The sequence below is a fragment of the Montipora capricornis genome, chromosome 13 (assembly GCF_036669925.1).
Source record: "Montipora capricornis isolate CH-2021 chromosome 13, ASM3666992v2, whole genome shotgun sequence".
NCBI lineage: Eukaryota > Metazoa > Cnidaria > Anthozoa > Scleractinia > Acroporidae > Montipora > Montipora capricornis.
The window spans coordinates 18472366-18488848 of record NC_090895.1 but is presented as its reverse complement, the minus strand read 5'-3'; the positions used below and the strand labels follow the sequence as shown (position 1 = coordinate 18488848).

The 16483-nt window shown below is 38.5% G+C and overlaps 2 protein-coding genes across 8 annotated transcripts in view; one reads left to right on the top strand and one right to left on the bottom strand.

Moving 5' to 3' along the window:
• The first annotated feature begins 707 nt into the window (after nt 1-707).
• LOC138028583 (collagen triple helix repeat-containing protein 1-like) lies at nt 708-4627 on the top strand. 4 transcript variants are annotated; one of them, XM_068876179.1, is made up of 4 exons: nt 708-859; nt 2779-2903; nt 3260-3409; nt 4017-4627. In XM_068876179.1, exons 2-4 carry the CDS (start codon nt 2835-2837, stop codon nt 4368-4370), a joined length of 573 nt encoding a protein of 190 aa, XP_068732280.1. In that variant the 5' UTR covers nt 708-859; nt 2779-2834; the 3' UTR covers nt 4371-4627. The 4 variants fall into 4 exon arrangements, with proteins under 4 accessions (XP_068732280.1, XP_068732277.1, XP_068732278.1 ...); XM_068876176.1 differs by having other exon boundaries at nt 710-859; nt 3257-3409; XM_068876177.1 differs by having other exon boundaries at nt 720-842; nt 3257-3409.
• A 6975-nt stretch (nt 4628-11602) lies between these two features.
• Nucleotides 11603-16483, bottom strand: part of LOC138029981 (RYamide receptor-like) — a 29578-nt gene continuing 24697 nt past the window's right edge. For all 4 annotated transcript variants that reach the window (XR_011127994.1, XR_011127993.1, XR_011127992.1 and 1 more), the window contains 2 exons: nt 13446-13548; nt 11603-12035 (listed from right to left, as the gene is read on the bottom strand). The gene's annotated coding sequence lies outside the window, so the exon portion shown is untranslated. The remainder of the gene's footprint in view (nt 12036-13445; nt 13549-16483) is intronic.

Here is a 16483-nt window from a genome sequence, read left to right as displayed (position 1 = left end):
GCATCTTCTTAGGCATCTTCTTAGGCATGCTGACCCTGGAAGATGGACTGATTCAGCGTTCTCGAATTAAAGGCTCACTGATAGAGGCGGCTCGATTTACAGACACTCAAATCACATTCATTCGGTTTTATTACTGACCTCGAAGTGCACAAATATATGACAATCAAAATACATGAAGGTATTCGTAATAACAAAATGTAAGGAATACATCTCGTTTCCGTCCGTCTAGGGATCGAAGATGTTCAAAACCTGACTCACCCCCGTAAATCCTGTCGAAGACGGAAGTAGGAGTGTAAAACTACCGTGTCCCACATCAAATGCTAATCATCGAAGTGACTAGTGTCTTTGTTGCATCATTTCCTTGTCCAACGCAAAAACAAACTAACATTTCATATCTTCTCGCCACGCCATCTCATATCTTCTCGAATGTCCGAACTTTCGAGGTTTGTTTACATGAAAAGTCACGTTACACTACACGTGAAAGCTAGCGCTCAGAAGGTCAATTGAATTGATGAAGCGCTCGATCCTGGGGTACTGGATGCACGAAGATACTGTACCAGCACTACGATGAAATCAATGATGTTGTTTGATAAAACTTTTATAGTTTGGGAGTATATATCCTCCCCTGATCCTTACTCACGGATGGATAAATGCATGTGAGCCATGAATAATGAATGAATGACGTAATGAAACAAAAAAAAAAGGTCCAAACATGTCGAGAGGACGAGATTTTCATGTTTCGAAATGTTTACAAAAGTTGGCCTGTAGGAAGACATAAACTTCAAATGTATACATCTTTCCCAAGCACAAGAGTATCAAGCCGGACTGATCAAGGAAGACCGGTACGGTAAACTGATAAGTAAGTAAACTTATGTTGTGATACGAGAAGACGAGAGTAATTATTTTGGTCTTATGGTTACGTTCGATTCGTTCATTCTCTGAGATTTGCTTGAAAATTTGATACATGTATTAGAGTTACCGATCACCAAATGATCTTAAGATTTTTCAGTCCACCAGAACTGCTATCAATTGATTGAACATCATGCACGTACTATCACATTTTCGCACGTTAACTTTCTAACATAATTTCTCAATGTGCAAGTTCCTAGCGTACAGCACATGTTATAATGTTTTTAGACGAATAACTTAATTATAAATGGGCACACAAAGAAACTGTTAACTTCTCGACATGTACTGAGAAACGGGTATTTGAATAACTAATAGATTTATTTTATTTGATCCTAGGTAAAATTTTGATCCTAGGTAAAAATGCGCTGCGCAGAAGCCATCCGGCCTTTTGAACAACCATGAAGTGACAAAATTAATGTGTATGAAAAAGTATGTTTGTGACAAATAATGCTTAGTACGCTTTCATAAAACAAACATCCAACGCAGGAATCCATTTACATCTGAACAGATCTCCCCCGTTTGCAACTGATCGGATTGTTCAGTTCGGCTCTATAGTTACAATCTTATGAAAATCGCTGTTATTTCTAGTTCAATGACCCTAAAACCTTAAATGTGTTTTATCTAGCAGTGGAAGGAAAAAAAAAAGAAACTTAATTTCACTGTAAAAGCCACCAGCCTGTTGAGACCCTCTCGTAACATCAACTAATTCTGATGGCACATCAAAACAGTGAAATGCAGTTTATCATTTTCTGTATTTTCGTAACCTTACACTCTTTTTTTTTTATAAGAATGTTGTTTTTCCAGCCCAGGCTGAATATTCTTATTTTTTCGCCGATTTTAGGCTAGAAATATTCTTGTATTATTCTTAAATTATAGCTTATGACATTTCCGTTTTACAATTTATTGGGGTATCAATTTCAAGTGTTTCGTATTTAGATCTGTATCGCGTTGAATTGTGCTTGTGCTCCATCGCTTTTTGTTGCAGTCAGCGAGGTTCAAATGTCACTTCAAAGGACACTAGAAATAGCATGATGGAAACGAACTGCCCAATTTTGTTTCAACGATGTCAAGGACAATCAAGTGTAATCCCCTGCAGTAAACTCTTTGTTACTGAGCAGCAAGGGTTGTTTTATAAGGTTAAGTTAAAAACATAAAATTGTATTGTATTTTCAGATGTTTCAACACAAAAAATTATATCTATCCTTTTCAAAATCTCAGCCTCGGCTTTATTCTTAAATTATTCTTAAAATTTCCCAAATTTCAGCCTCGATATTCTTATAAAATATATTCTTATAAAAAAAAGAGTGTAATTGTTTGCAGCGGTAAATTTAATGTTGATCGATGAGGTACACTTGGTGGGAATTGAAAAGCTGTGATCAATTGTCATTCTAAAGCTAACATTACTCTTTGAAAATCAAAAGTCTTAGCAGTGTTAAAGATAAAGGATTACATATATGCCATATTCGTAGGAACTTGGTACTAATAGGTTTAAGTTACCATTTAGAGCGGTTTTCAATTGAGTGTCGAAAGTAATTAGCGAATTGCTTTGGTTTATAATTACTTCACTCAGTGATTGGTTCAAAGTTCTCGTGCCATTTTTTCAACCAATCAGAAGTGAAACCAAAACCAATTGTGGTTCGCTCGTGCACATTTTCCCGCGCTTTGTGTCGGCTACGTATAATTACTTCGAGTTTTAATTGGTTTACTGAATTGTCTCCGTCCTTTTTGATTGGCCAAAGTAATTACTTTGGTTTTGGTTTTACGACACTCATTTGAAAACCACTCTACATGTTATTATAACAATATCATTTATCTATCCACTAAGATATTTACTGTGATTGTTTTCATTTTATTGTCATTTCTCACCAGACCAAAACACCTCTCTCCTCCAAGTTAAGTTGAGCAGTGTGACTTACGTGCTCATCATGGAGTTGCATCTATTACGCGTTGTTTTGCTGTTTTTCCTAACTGCGCAACAGTGCAATGGACAATCGGTAAGACTGTGTGAAATAACACCACACGGCATTCTTGACACTCCAAGGAGCCTTGTCACTGTATTATGAATGGTTTATACATCAATATCAGATCTATTTCCAGTGATGTTTTTCATGTTTCGTGGAATTTTGAATTAATCCTTAGAAAACTTTTGGAAATTTAATTGGACCTCAGTTCTTCAGGATACTTATAATGAATGAACAATCCCTTACAGTGGCTCACTTTTTTTTATTTCGTCTAAAGCTCGCATTTAATTGCGGCCTGATTTTTACAAAGGTTTTTCTTAGCTTATCACGAGAATTTTTTGAACAACAACAAACATTATAAAAATTTGTTACTATTTTCCTCACAGCAGTGTCTTCAAGGCCCACCTGGTCAGCCAGGCATCCCAGGAACTCCTGGAACCCCAGGAAAACCAGGACCACCTGGATTTTGCAGACGATGGAAACAGTGTGCTTGGAAATATGATAACTCAAAGGATGGAAGAGACAGTGGACAAGTACATGTAAGGATAACTTCTTTCCTTTTGTTTATATTATAAAAAAATAAAAATAAAAGACAAGACAGTAATAGCCCGCGTATAAGAACCTGAATTTTTCAATTTAGCCTAAGTAGGTTCTTATATGAATGGTACCTAAAGCAAATTTAGGCTACCAAGGTTCTTAAAATAGCTTCTTATATTTTCATATGAATTTCAGCTGAAGATACTATATATATTATAAATATCATCTCATACCAGTAAATCATTTATTTGTACCATAGAGCAATGCCTATAGGCAGTTCAGTGCAGTTACAGTTATGTCAAGTTACTTTTAAATAGGTCATGATCTTAATTCAAACGTTTCTCCCTATATACTTTTACTGAGAGCAACCCCACTGATAAGAACCTAAATTAAAATTTTAGCCTAAATAGGTTCTTATGAGGAGGAGGCTTAAAATGAAAATTTTACCCAGGTTCTTATATGCGGGCTATTACTGTAGTTACAAATAGGCTTTACCTGATTTGCTTGTCGACAAGCTATAGGAGAATCTCTTTGTTAACAGACGCCCATATTTTGCACTTAGCTACAGGAATGTTAATGTACACGATTTGATTTGTACTGATGATATAGGAATGCGACTTTGTGAAACTGAGGGGTGATTCATACCTTCGTGTGGTTTACATGGGAAACATTCGCATCACAGGCTGTACAAACTGCTGTAAAAGATGGTACTTTACCTTCAACTATGCAGAGTGTAGCAACCCAGCCCCAATTGATGGTTCCCTGTACCAAAATCTGGACTTGAACATTCATCGACCTAATAACATAGAGGGCTACTGTGGTGGGATTGCTGCTGGGAAAGTACGAGTTGGTTTCAGCGTTGGAAGTTGTCCCGTCCCATACAACTCTCGTGGTGATGCGTGGACAAGCTGGAATCAGGTGAACAGGATCATTATCGAGGAAGTGGAACCGCCAGTTGCTTAACACGCCAAACAAAAAAAATCATTATGAATAAAGGTGTTGTTTAAGGGGTCATTCAAGAAAGGTGTAAGCTTAATTAAGGGTTTATTTTTGACGAAAACGACCAAGCACGTCAATAAATCACTTGAGGGTTGGATTGTTTATTAAACTAATGTGTAACTGGGATGCTTTTTAAATAAAACTGATGTGTATGGGAGTCAAAATTAAGGTAAATGTAAAATGTGGTTCATTAATAAATCAGCCAAGTGCTTTTTAATAAATAATTATTTGTCAATAATTATTTGCACCGGCATCGCAGAGGTCGTGGGTTTGAGTCCCGCTCAGAGCCTGATTTTCTTCAGGTCTCTGCAGTAGTGTTAGACCGCATTTGCATTCTTCACCATATCCAAGTGCTTTTTGTTTATTCTATTCACTATAAAAAAATATATAGAGAGAGATCGGTTACTTGGGGCAGTTTTTGCTGGGTGTATGCCTCTGGCCTCTTGGAACCCTTACCCCTTTATAGGCTATTTTGTGGCAATTTACAAACACCATCTTAGTCACTTTTGGACAAGACAGGAATGCAATTGGAGCTGTTTGCTAAATACCGAAACAGCAACGCCAAATCCACCTAACAATTTAACCCTTTAGTGCCCAAGGGGTCTCCCTTTGACGAGTAAAATCGTCTGGCGTTAGACAGAGTGAAATCTATAAGTCACTTTTGGGCATTAAAGGGTTAAAGGAGATAGTCTTTTAACTCTTTAGTGCCCAAGGGGTCTCCCTTTGACGAGTAAAATCGTCTGGCGTTAGACAGAGTAAAATCTATAAGTCACTTTTGGGCATTAAAGGGTTAAAGGAGATAGTCTTTTAACTCTTTAGTGCCCAAGGGGTCTCCCTTTGACGAGTAAAATCGTCTGGCGTTAGACAGAGTAAAATCTATAAGTCACTTTTGGGCATTAAAGGGTTAAAGGAGATAGTCTTTTAACTCTTTAGTGCCCAAGGGGTCTCCCTTTGACGAGTAAAATCGTCTGGCGTTAGACAGAGTAAAATCTATAAGTCACTTTTGGGCATTAAAGGGTTAAAGGAGATAGTCTTTTAACTCTTTAGTGCCCAAGGGGTCTCCCTTTGACGAGTAAAATCGTCTGGCGTTAGACAGAGTAAAATCTATAAGTCACTTTTGGGCATTAAAGGGTTAAAGGAGATAGTCTTTTAACTCTTTAGTGCCCAAGGGGTCTCCCTTTGACGAGTAAAATCGTCTGGCGTTAGACAGAGTAAAATCTATAAGTCACTTTTGGGCATTAAAGGGTTAAAAAAAGAAAAAAAAACGAATCTCCCTGTCTATAATATTAAATCTCTACTTGCCAGAATTTATTACCCCCCCCCCCCCCCCTCCAAAAAAAAAAAAAAAAAAAAATCCGGAACATGTGCTTCCCCATTCTAATAACTCCATTGAAAATGCCTGAGAGTGAAACCCATTATAGTCAGTCCAGTCGTGGACTTTTGTCATCACAGATCTATTTTTTTGAAAGAGGAAAACTAAAAGGCAAAATATCAAGTGGGAAGATATTGAATATCAGCAAAATAGATGAAAGCTAACCATTGTCAACTCGCGGAAGAAATGAATTACAGCCAGTTGTAACTGATACAAGGAAATGATTCTTGAATCCCTAAATACTGATCGACCGGGCTCTCTCTAATTCAGATTACTTATTATTCCCTGATTACGCCATTTTACCATATTGGGTAAAGAGAACGAGCAAAATATGACGGCGTATTAAACAGAGCGAATACGGACGGAAAGCCACAGAACAACAAAATGAGCGGAGAAATGAAAACAATAGATTTTTTACTTTTTAAGCGACGACCTTTCTTCCAGAAGAATTAGAAGACAGAAACTTCTAGGGTCATATGAAAGGTTTCGTTCGTGTTGTTTTCTTCATTCGCGCGCTTTGTGAGATCGATACGATTCACCGACGATGCAGGATGTCTTTCAAAAACGTGGAGGCATACCGTATTTATCCGATTACGCGTCCAACCTGGAATAAGCGCGACCACCCCGAATAAGCGCCCATCCTATACACAGGGAAAGCTAATAAGCACCCAGCCCAGCCCAGCGTCCACCCCCACCTATCACAAAACCGAAAAGCACAAGAGGAGTACCAGAGAGTTCACTAATTGACCTTAAGTGACAATGTGTAACATCTCGAAAGACCGAGTTTTCTTAGTTCTCAGTAAAGAAACTTTCAACGAACAGGTAAAATTCTGCTGTGGTACATCTTCACGTTTTGATATTATTGATTGTTTTGTTGTAAAATAAGCTTGCTACTTGCTGAAAATGGTGAAAATTTAATAAGCGCCCAGCCTCAATTGCAAATAAGCGCCCACTTTCAAGGCCCAAAAATTTTATAAGCGCCCAGGGCGCTTAATCGAATTAATACGGTACTAGAAAATAGCGCACCGTTGCTCGTAATTTCCTCGCCCCTTCGAAGTGCAACTCGCCAAATATTGCGCGTATTATAAGTTAAACCATCCAATAAGTTGTATAAAGAATGCTAAGGATATGTAACTTAAGCCCGGATAAGGATACGGTAACTGAGCCCAAAAAAATTAATCCAGGTGACTGCGTTGCGCTAAAAAATGTGATGATCGCTCCGATTGGGTTAGTGATGTAAAGGGAATTGATTTTAATTACAACAGTCCAGACATTTCGACGCTTCTCCCTCTTTATCAGTAGTTATGAGAAGGAACACTTCCGTGCTCACGGAGTGCTGTGGCTGAAAATAAGCCTATAGCTTCTGCTCGCGCCGTTCATGTGGCGTCACGAAAGCCGTTAAGTATCACTGAACTGGTGATCAGGCTCACCGACTTCCGTGATGCCACTTAAAAGGAAGTGACAGAAGCTAGGCTTGTTTTCAGCCACGGCCCTCCGTGCGCACGTAAATATCAGCATATCATTGGGGGAATAGTGCTATTAAAAAAATCGTAACTGTATTTTGATAGAAAATTTGTTCTTTTTCATTTTAGTTTCTAAAATGGCACAACGGGTAGGTCGGTGTTTGATGATGTTGAGCGCAAATGTTTCCGAAACCTGTCACTTAGAGTCGTCTGCCGATTTCACTCTCGAGAAAATAGGGACTACCAACAACACCACAGCGTTTGAATTATGCGTTGCTCCCACAACGCAAAACATATGATTTGCCAATGCTGGGAGCGTTGACAATAAGTTGTCAAGCCCGGTTCACACGTACGACGCAAATGCAAATACAAATACAAGTGCAAACGCAAGCGACATTCAAACGTAGAATGCAAACGCAAGGAACGTGAGATACGCAGGCGCAGCTAAACTCTTTTTTCCACGATGGCGGACAGGTCACGCTTCGCAATGGCCTAGTCATATATATGAAGTAGTTATTAAACAAAACCTGCGTGCATTTATCTTACGGAATCCGAGGAGGTTCAGCCACTTTTGTTTTCATTTTCATTTGCCTTTGCATTTTAATCAGCGTTTTCATTTACGTTTCCATTTTCTTTTTATTTCATTTACGTTTTATACGATATCCATGTTGTTTTCATGTTCACTTACCTTCGCATTCTCATTAGCGTTTTAATTTCTGTTTTCATTTTTCTTTTTATTGCGTTACGTTTGCGTTACGTGATGCCTTGCACCTGTCGTTTTGGTTTTAAATTTCACATAGATAGAAAAATGACCTCAGAGAGGCTGCTCGCTGGATCATGAGCTACCATATAAGGAATTTTTGCTAACCATTTTGATTTTAACGTCACAAAAAAGTCAAAATGAAAACAAAATGAAAACGAAAGCTGATATGCCAAATGATAAAAGAAAAGAAAAGAAATTGAAAACCAAAACGACAGGCGCAAGGCATCACGTAACGCAAGCGTAACGCAATAAAAAGAAAAATGAAAACAGAAATTAAGAGGGCTCGATAGGCTGAAGGGGGGCAAAAATTTTGTTTAAATATGGTGAAGAAAGATCAATTGTGTGCGATTGCACTCTTAAAGAGAAGACAATTTTTTTAGTTTTTACTCAAAATTGTTGCTATGGAAACCAGCCACACCCTTTTGAGGCTTTAATTGAAAGCAATGATACCAATGACGCCAGCAATTCCTGCTCCTTGCTAAAACAAGTTTTGACTTCAAGCAAGCACACCATGCAAGTTTCATTTTCTTTCTGTGCAGTGAGCTAAATGTTTGACAGTTAACTCGTTTTCTGCGCTTTTTATAGGCTTTATCCGGAAATAACCTGTTTTTGCAGCAAACCCAGTGGACAAATTTTATTGTGTCACGTGACAGATGGTAGATATTACAATTCTTTTAGGCCAATCCATCACAACACTATTGGTCTTTGATTACCCTGAGTTTCAGGAATTTCTCTTAAATACTCTCCAAAGTAGAATGTTTGGCATGAAGGCAGTTGGTGCAAAAGTAGACTTTTGAGAAAAATACACTTAAAGTTACTTACACGATGGATTAAGCATTTAACAAGCAAGAAAGTTGGGGGGAGCGAGGTTTTTTCACGTTGCATATTAGAGGAGTGTAACTGTTGTTGTATTTTGTAAAAAGTTTCCGTAGAAAATAGGACACATTACTTTTTATAAGGGAAATGAATCAGCCTGTCATGGTGATTCAGGCAGCACTTTTTACACATGATTAGAGCTATCGAGTTGCGAATGACTCAACAGCCTTCCTACAAAGTATTGTTCACATTTATTGAAATTGATCGCCATTTGTGGTCACTTTCTGACTGTAAACAACCGTCGCTATGGCCGTTGCTATGTAAAAAAGTATATACCACCGTGTACTTTCCTTGAATTTTACACTCATCTAGAGGCAGACTCGGCAAGATCGTTTCAAAATGCTTTTCACAAGTGTTCAAGGACTTTAAATATTGTGTTTTCAAAAACATCGTATATTTGATGAATGTCCTCATTTTTCAGCCTATCGAGCCACCTTAAAACGCTTATGAGAATGCGAAGGTAAGTGAAAATGAAAACAACATGGATATCGTATAAAATGTAAATGAAATAAAAAGAAAGTGGAAACGTAAATGAAAACGCTGATTAAAATGCAAAGGCAAATGAAAACAAAAGTGGCTGAGCCTCGTCGGATTCCGTAATTTCTGGACATAAGCGTGATATTTTGTTATTATTGTTGCTGCGAAGCCACGAGGCTTCGCAGCAGACTAATTTCGGTCGCGTCGGTGGCGTGCCTCAAAGCCAAGTACATTTGAGATTTGTTGGATGTATATCACCGCATTGGCCTCGACTTCAAGTAATCGAAATCGAGGTTCGGAAGAACTTCGACCATCAAAGTGGTATAGATGTGGAAGAGAAAATCCTGTTTGGTGTAGAGAGCCACATTTTCGCGAGCGAAGAGTTTAAAAGCAAGCTATTTTAGCTTTAAGTGAAGGTTGTACAAATTCTCATGACTAAAGCCGATTTGTTTCTCTGAATTTTTGAAGCAATTCATGGAACTCTGAAACGTCCAAGTTTGCTTTCACTATCGACATGCTGGCGAATGCGCGACAGCACTGTACGTTATATATTTTTTTGCAAAAATTTTATTTTGCCGCATGGTTCGGTACTGATTTACTTATAGTTGTGGAAAGATCAAAAGGTATAACGCATGTGAAACTTCTCCTAAGTTAAGTAGCGTAAATTTCGGACATTTGCGAATGTAAACATGAATAGGTTTTGTTTCCATGTGAGATTAAGACACTGGTCAATTAATTTGCATCTGCGTAATTCTACGTACGTTTTGTCTAAACTAATTCTCAAGCTTTCCGAAGAATTTGAAATTATGCTTTCCGCCTAATTAAACTGTTTACTCGTTACAAAACGTTTGCGGCTCAAAATGGCAAATTTGAGCGATTTGGTGGGTTTTGCGTTGACTCTTACTACATGTTTATATGAGAAGGAGTCAAGGTGTCAAGGATGGAAGCAGATTTTCACCCCGAAATTGGAATCGCTTGGCTTCCAAATCGAACACAAGATAAACTGAAAGGTTAATGCTTCTTCTTGTGGGATTCAATTGAAGATCCATTTAAAATACAAGTGCTAACCGCCAAATACTTTTCAAGAAATGCATGCAGCTTTCGAAGCGACCAGCATTCGCGTGCCAAGGATGAGCAACAGTCACGCTGTTTTGCTCGATGAACGGTTTTTCGCATGAGTGAACAGTTTATTGTGTCGACTTTAGTAGCCTTTGGAAAAATACTCTAATCTAGTAGCTCATGTTGACTATCCCTATACAACACTTTATTTATTTATTTATTTATTTATTTATTTACTATTTATTTATTTTAAAACTCATCTTCCACATAAACGTCACTCGCAGCATTTCACTTTCTCATGGAAACTACTAGTATAAGGGATTCATTATTATTTGGTCGCTGTTGTCCTTTAATTGATTGATCGACTTCTGACGAATCGCGTGGCAGTGACCATAATATTGCAGGAAATTGGCTTTTTACTCGAAATTTAGAAACAAATTCATAAAAGGAGAAAAAGGACTCGCCACTGTTTGTAATAGACTGGGAACCCCTCTCAGGCATCAGAGACATTCATAGAAAACCGTGTCTTGAGCCATACTTACATTAACTCAACAAAACCAATTTCTCTGTATGTAAGATTCATCTGTGAATTACTAATTTCCCAGTTAGAAAATAGCCGTTCTCTTTGTTATAAGAACAAAGCGACAGAAAAAAGCAAACTCTCGATCTGCAGGAGTTACCCCACACTTTCAAACTTCGAAATTAAAAAGACACAATCATTTAACTGATGAAGACAGAAATATATAATCGTTAATACACTCGACGTCTCTCAGCTACTCAGCGTTACCGACAAGTATCTTTAAAGGGAACCTCCACTAAAACAGGAACATATGTTCAAAATAGTTAACATAATGCTCACAATCAAAATTCTTCAAACGTTTTCCAATGGAAGCGCTTGTATCCGAAATAAATAAATTTTAAAAACGGTTGTTTTGGTTTTCAAATTTCCCGGGCGCCGCCATCTTGAATAATTGTGACGTGTCATGGTTGCCCTATTGTTTTAAAGCAAAAGCTCTTTGTGCAAATACAAAAGAGCAACCATAACACATCACAATTATTCAAGATGGCGGCGCCCAGGAAATTTGAAAACCAAAACAAACGTTTTTGAAATTAATTTATTTCGTATACAAACGATTCCACTGGAAAACGTTTGAACAATTTTGATTGTTAACATTATGTTAAATATTTTAAAGTTGTATTCTTGTTTTAGTGGAAGTTTCCTTTAAAGCTAGACCATGTGTACTTTTCCATCATTCCCATTCCATGGTCCCAGCACTTCCTCTGCGTTTCACTTAACCCATTTTAAGAGTTTTCGCATCAGTTTTCAGACCACTATAGACAAAAGCGTTGTCTAATCGTAACAGAGATATAATATTAAACGTGAAATGGATTTCACTCTTCAACGGAACGCGACACCCAATGGAGACTGGACGGCAGGTTCCTGTTTCAAAGGCCATCCATGGTCATTCCGTCCACAGGTAAACCTTTCCACTTGAATTTCCTCCAGCCAGCATGTTTACCGAGGGATGAAACACATTGAGAGAGTTGACAGAATTAAGGTTCTCGTGGGTCAAGTGCATCAACGCGCTGCTTCTTTCTTCAGAAGAGAAAATATCAATCTGGTGATGGAGAAAATAAAAAACAAATTAGAAGATCATGGATTTGGTGACAAAAGGTTATTTGGACCCCCCACAAGCCAAATGATTATTACTGGAGAAGGTTGCACACAGCAAGTGATTTGTCACTGGCAGGTAGATAACTTATCTGAGACACTGAGAAAGTCTACCCACTAGCAAAATCGATATTCTGTGATAACCTGGTATCATTCGATCAGTGAGTTTGGTTTCTAGAAGCCAAACGCAAACATGAGAAGCACGCGGCCTTTCTGAGGTAACTTGCAAGAAGTAAGCTTCTCCTTTGATGAAACAACTGAGCTGGTCTTCAACAAGTTTTCCTTTCAAACGTCGACAAAATACATTGAGGAGAGTTTTGCTTCCCTCTTTGGTTTCTCGTTGTAATTATATCTAGTGGACACGTCAAATCGTTCTCTGAAAGACAGCTCTGCGGAAAAGAACTTTGACGTTCAGTTGGTCAGGTAGCTTCTTGTACGCGGCTGTAGCTATGGAATCAGGCGCCGTCTAGAGGTATCTCAATAATGGGGAGATTTTTATTTTTTTCCCCAGTTTTCAAAACAATACACGTTCACCCGTAATAGCGTATTCAAATCGTTTTCGCAAGACAACATGAATACGCTAAAGCAATGGAAATGAAATAGCGTCCCTTACAGAGCATGTCCGGGGCTCGTATGCAGCGATTGACGCCACTTTTGTTAGACTCGATATATGACATCATCACATTCGAAAATATCCGTTTTCGAGAACTTTCAATTTTAATGCCCGAAAAACGAGACGGAAAGCTTAAACAGAATAAAATGTCCGTTTTCAAAAATATCCGGATAACGTTCCGTGAGGGAATTCCAAGGACTGCGCCTTGGCTAGTGCCAAAATCTTTTGTTTCTGGTTTTTCAGTTATACCATGCATATTTACTATTGAAATTAGTTTCGTCACTTCCTTTTTTTTTCGGTTACGTAACTTTTCATATTTTCGTGTGAACATTGTTCATGTATTGTTTCCATTGCTCTGTATAGCATCTACTGCAGTTAAACTTTTAGTTATCGTTTTCAGTGTGTATTTCAGTCGTCGTAGCCACCACAAAATCTTGTAAGTTCCGTTGTCTTTCTGTTATTTTTCGCGTGCTTTATTCATATTGCATTTTAATTTTTATGTTTTGTATGTTTCGCGTGCTTCTATTTGTGTCAGCGAATCGCTGGTTTCAGTGCGAATAAACCTTGTGTATGCAATTCTACGACAGCAGCTATGGCAGATTACGTGGCGATATTTCAGTGTTAACAGGTAATAAAATATTGTATGGAATAATACTTTACGTTGTAATAACTCTTTGAACACTAGAATATGCTGTTAAAGAAATAAAGCATAACACGAACATATATAAACGACAACTTTCCAACCTGTCGTGGTCTTTTCATACTTCCAACAACAGCATATTTGTCAAATTTAGGATCCCACGTCGCACGAAAACTTGTCAGCCATCGACCAACGTGATTATCATGTCTAGCAAAAAAGCACACAACAAAGAGAATCAGAGCCTTGTCTGCAATAAAAGTTCGCGGAAGTTGTTCTTCCACGAGGTAAACCATGGCGTGTTTAATGTGTTGTGTGGGTTGACCAAATCTGAAAACATCTTCCCCCGTCTTGAACGAAACAGAAAAGGCTTCACACATGAGTACTTCACTGGGATCCACATCTCTTGCAAGCAAAGTTATATTACAATCCCTTGTTGCTTCTTGGTTTTCACAAACAGCCTCATGGACATCTTCCTTGTGTGGGCAGTCCGTACCCAGTGAAAAACTGATCCACATATTGCACATTTTGTACGATTTCCATATCTGTCCAATGGATTAGTCCCCTTTATATTTGTGTATTCTTCATTTTCTGCCCTTAATCACCGCTAGAGCCGCGGTTAAAACCAGATCTCCTAGTTGACCTATCAGGGCGCGACGAAAGTGCTGTCCGATAGCCCGGGGCTAGTGGAATGACTTGTTGGGCTAGCGTTTACTTATCGTAGCTTGCCCAATGGGCAAGCACCGTTGGTTCCTCTTTTCTGATGATAAATTGAGCTTTTATACCACAAAGTGTGTAGCAGAAGCTCCTGAGAGAAAATGATAACGTTATGAGGCCAAATTATTGTAGTGTGATAAATACTCTCGGTATCCAAAAAGAAAATTGTGGGCAGGGGTTTCAATAACTTCTGAAATAGCCGTCCATGATAGCCCATTGAAGGCGGCAGTTTGACAAGTTTATAATAGCATTTTTAGTGAAAATCAAGGCAAACCAGCCGGCGGTGTGAGGCAAAGCAGGCGGCGGTATACCGCCGGTAACCGGCTTCTATTGAAACCCCTGGCACTGGGTAACCAGGCATTTTTGAGAAATAATTAAGTTTCAGTTTGAGAAAAAAAACGCCATACATTGCTGTGTATTTTGAAGCGTTTTACAAATATTATTCATGAATTATCATTGAAAAACGGTGGTTACCCTCAATTGTCTTTTGGATTTCCATAACACTTGTTAAGATCTACATTTCCTGCATAATCATAAACCGGGGCAAAAATACATCTAATTATTGTTTACAAACAATTTAATTTCGGGCCAGCTCGTCAGACCTTTGGGCTAGTAACCTCAAGTAACAGCTTGCCAGAAGGGCAACCTCTTCTTTTCATTTTCGTCTCATCCTGCCTATGATGTGAACTGCCAGACTTTGTATAGCACACATTTTCCTGCTTAACTGTAATACCATCGCCACCCACAAGACTGTCTGAATGTGATGAACCTCCAAAAATTCGCTTAAGTGCAGATTTCGTCGAGGAAAACTTTAAATCCGTAGCTGCAGTTAAAGCCAATTATCTATCCGTTTCTGATAGACCAGCACTGTTGAGGAGTTTGAAACTTCAAACAGCATCGGGCAATGACACATCTGACTTTTTGCAAAGATCATAATTATCTCCTTTCAAACACAATGATGAAGCTGGACATGTCTTGTCCTTCTTCTCTGTGATATTTATCAAATTTGGTGTAGTTTTCATACGCTACATCGACAGAATCCCGAAGAAATATCTTGTCCAATTCACCGGTAAGAGTTTGCATTCCATTTTGGTCGCTCAACTTTTCCACATCAATAATTTCAACTGCTTCTGCTCCTGCCTGTCCATGCAATGATAAAGTCACTGCAAGTTCCCGTTTCTTCTCGTTCACGTCACAAAATTTGGCGCCAAATTTCCAACTCCCTTTTCCAAGTTTCATACTAAACTCCCAGTCCAAATATTGGCAGATTCTTAAAAGTGGAAGCAGCCATCTTGTCATAGTAATCAAATCCTCATTAGTACGTATCCGAGAGAGCTAAAACTCAAATTGCTACATGTAGCTCTGCTACCATGAAAAACTCATCTGAAATAAACTTACTCACACCAACAACACTGTGAAGAGCGTCTTGCCACCAAGAGACTATCCCATGATACCCTGCAATTCTCACAGGGTACCCAATCAAACTGTTTCCCTCAATAATTGTAAATCGAAATCTAAAGGAAGACAATCTGTGAGAGAGCATTTAAAGAACCCTCAGCTATCCTGTACAGGTGAATTTTCTGGATCATATAAAATCAAGGTTTTTCCCCAAATGCAAAAAAATTCATAAAAAAATAATCATTACTGTACCCTCCTTGCAAAGATTTATGGGTAGTTTACTGTACAAATGATTTGGTGACAGTAAAGTTGATAATAGTAACCTTGATGGACACTTCAGGAAGGTAGTGTGGGTTGAAAATCTTGGTTGTCATGAAGAAAGAAAAGTTTCAGTGAGCAGCAGAAGATGATTGACAAAAATATTTCAGTGACATGAAGAGAAATAAATAAAAATAATTAAAATATACATACATGGCATGTGGAGGTGAATTTGGGATGATTAAACAAAAAACCAAGCACATCAAAGTTCCCTTGTCAACTTTTGAAGAAAGATCAAAAAATGCCTTTGAAATTCATTGTAGTCAATATCACTGTCTCCAAGACAAATCAATCAATGACAACCCCGGAAAAGATCACAAAGCATGATATTTGAATGACACTGCAAGATTCAGCCCACACACGTCTGCTGAAGGGCTGGCACTAGAGCATACAGATATGTATGATTGGACATTAAGTGCCCCGAGTACGTGAGATTCACCATGTAAAGTGTTCAGTTTACTCAAACCTTTCCGTTGCAAGCAAGCTAATTAAGTTAGGGCAGTTCTCAGCTATCACTGTGGCTGATTCAGAAAACAATGGAGACAAAATAATACACCACAGCAACAATGGACACAATCCCCAGGGTTGTATATAAGAGCCGGCAGCCGGCGAAGTTCGCCGGCTTCTCTGTCAGGTTTCGCCGGCTACTTTCATTGTTTGAAGAGCCAAGACATGTAGAGGAGATGATGTTTATGAGGTCTAAACTACTTGG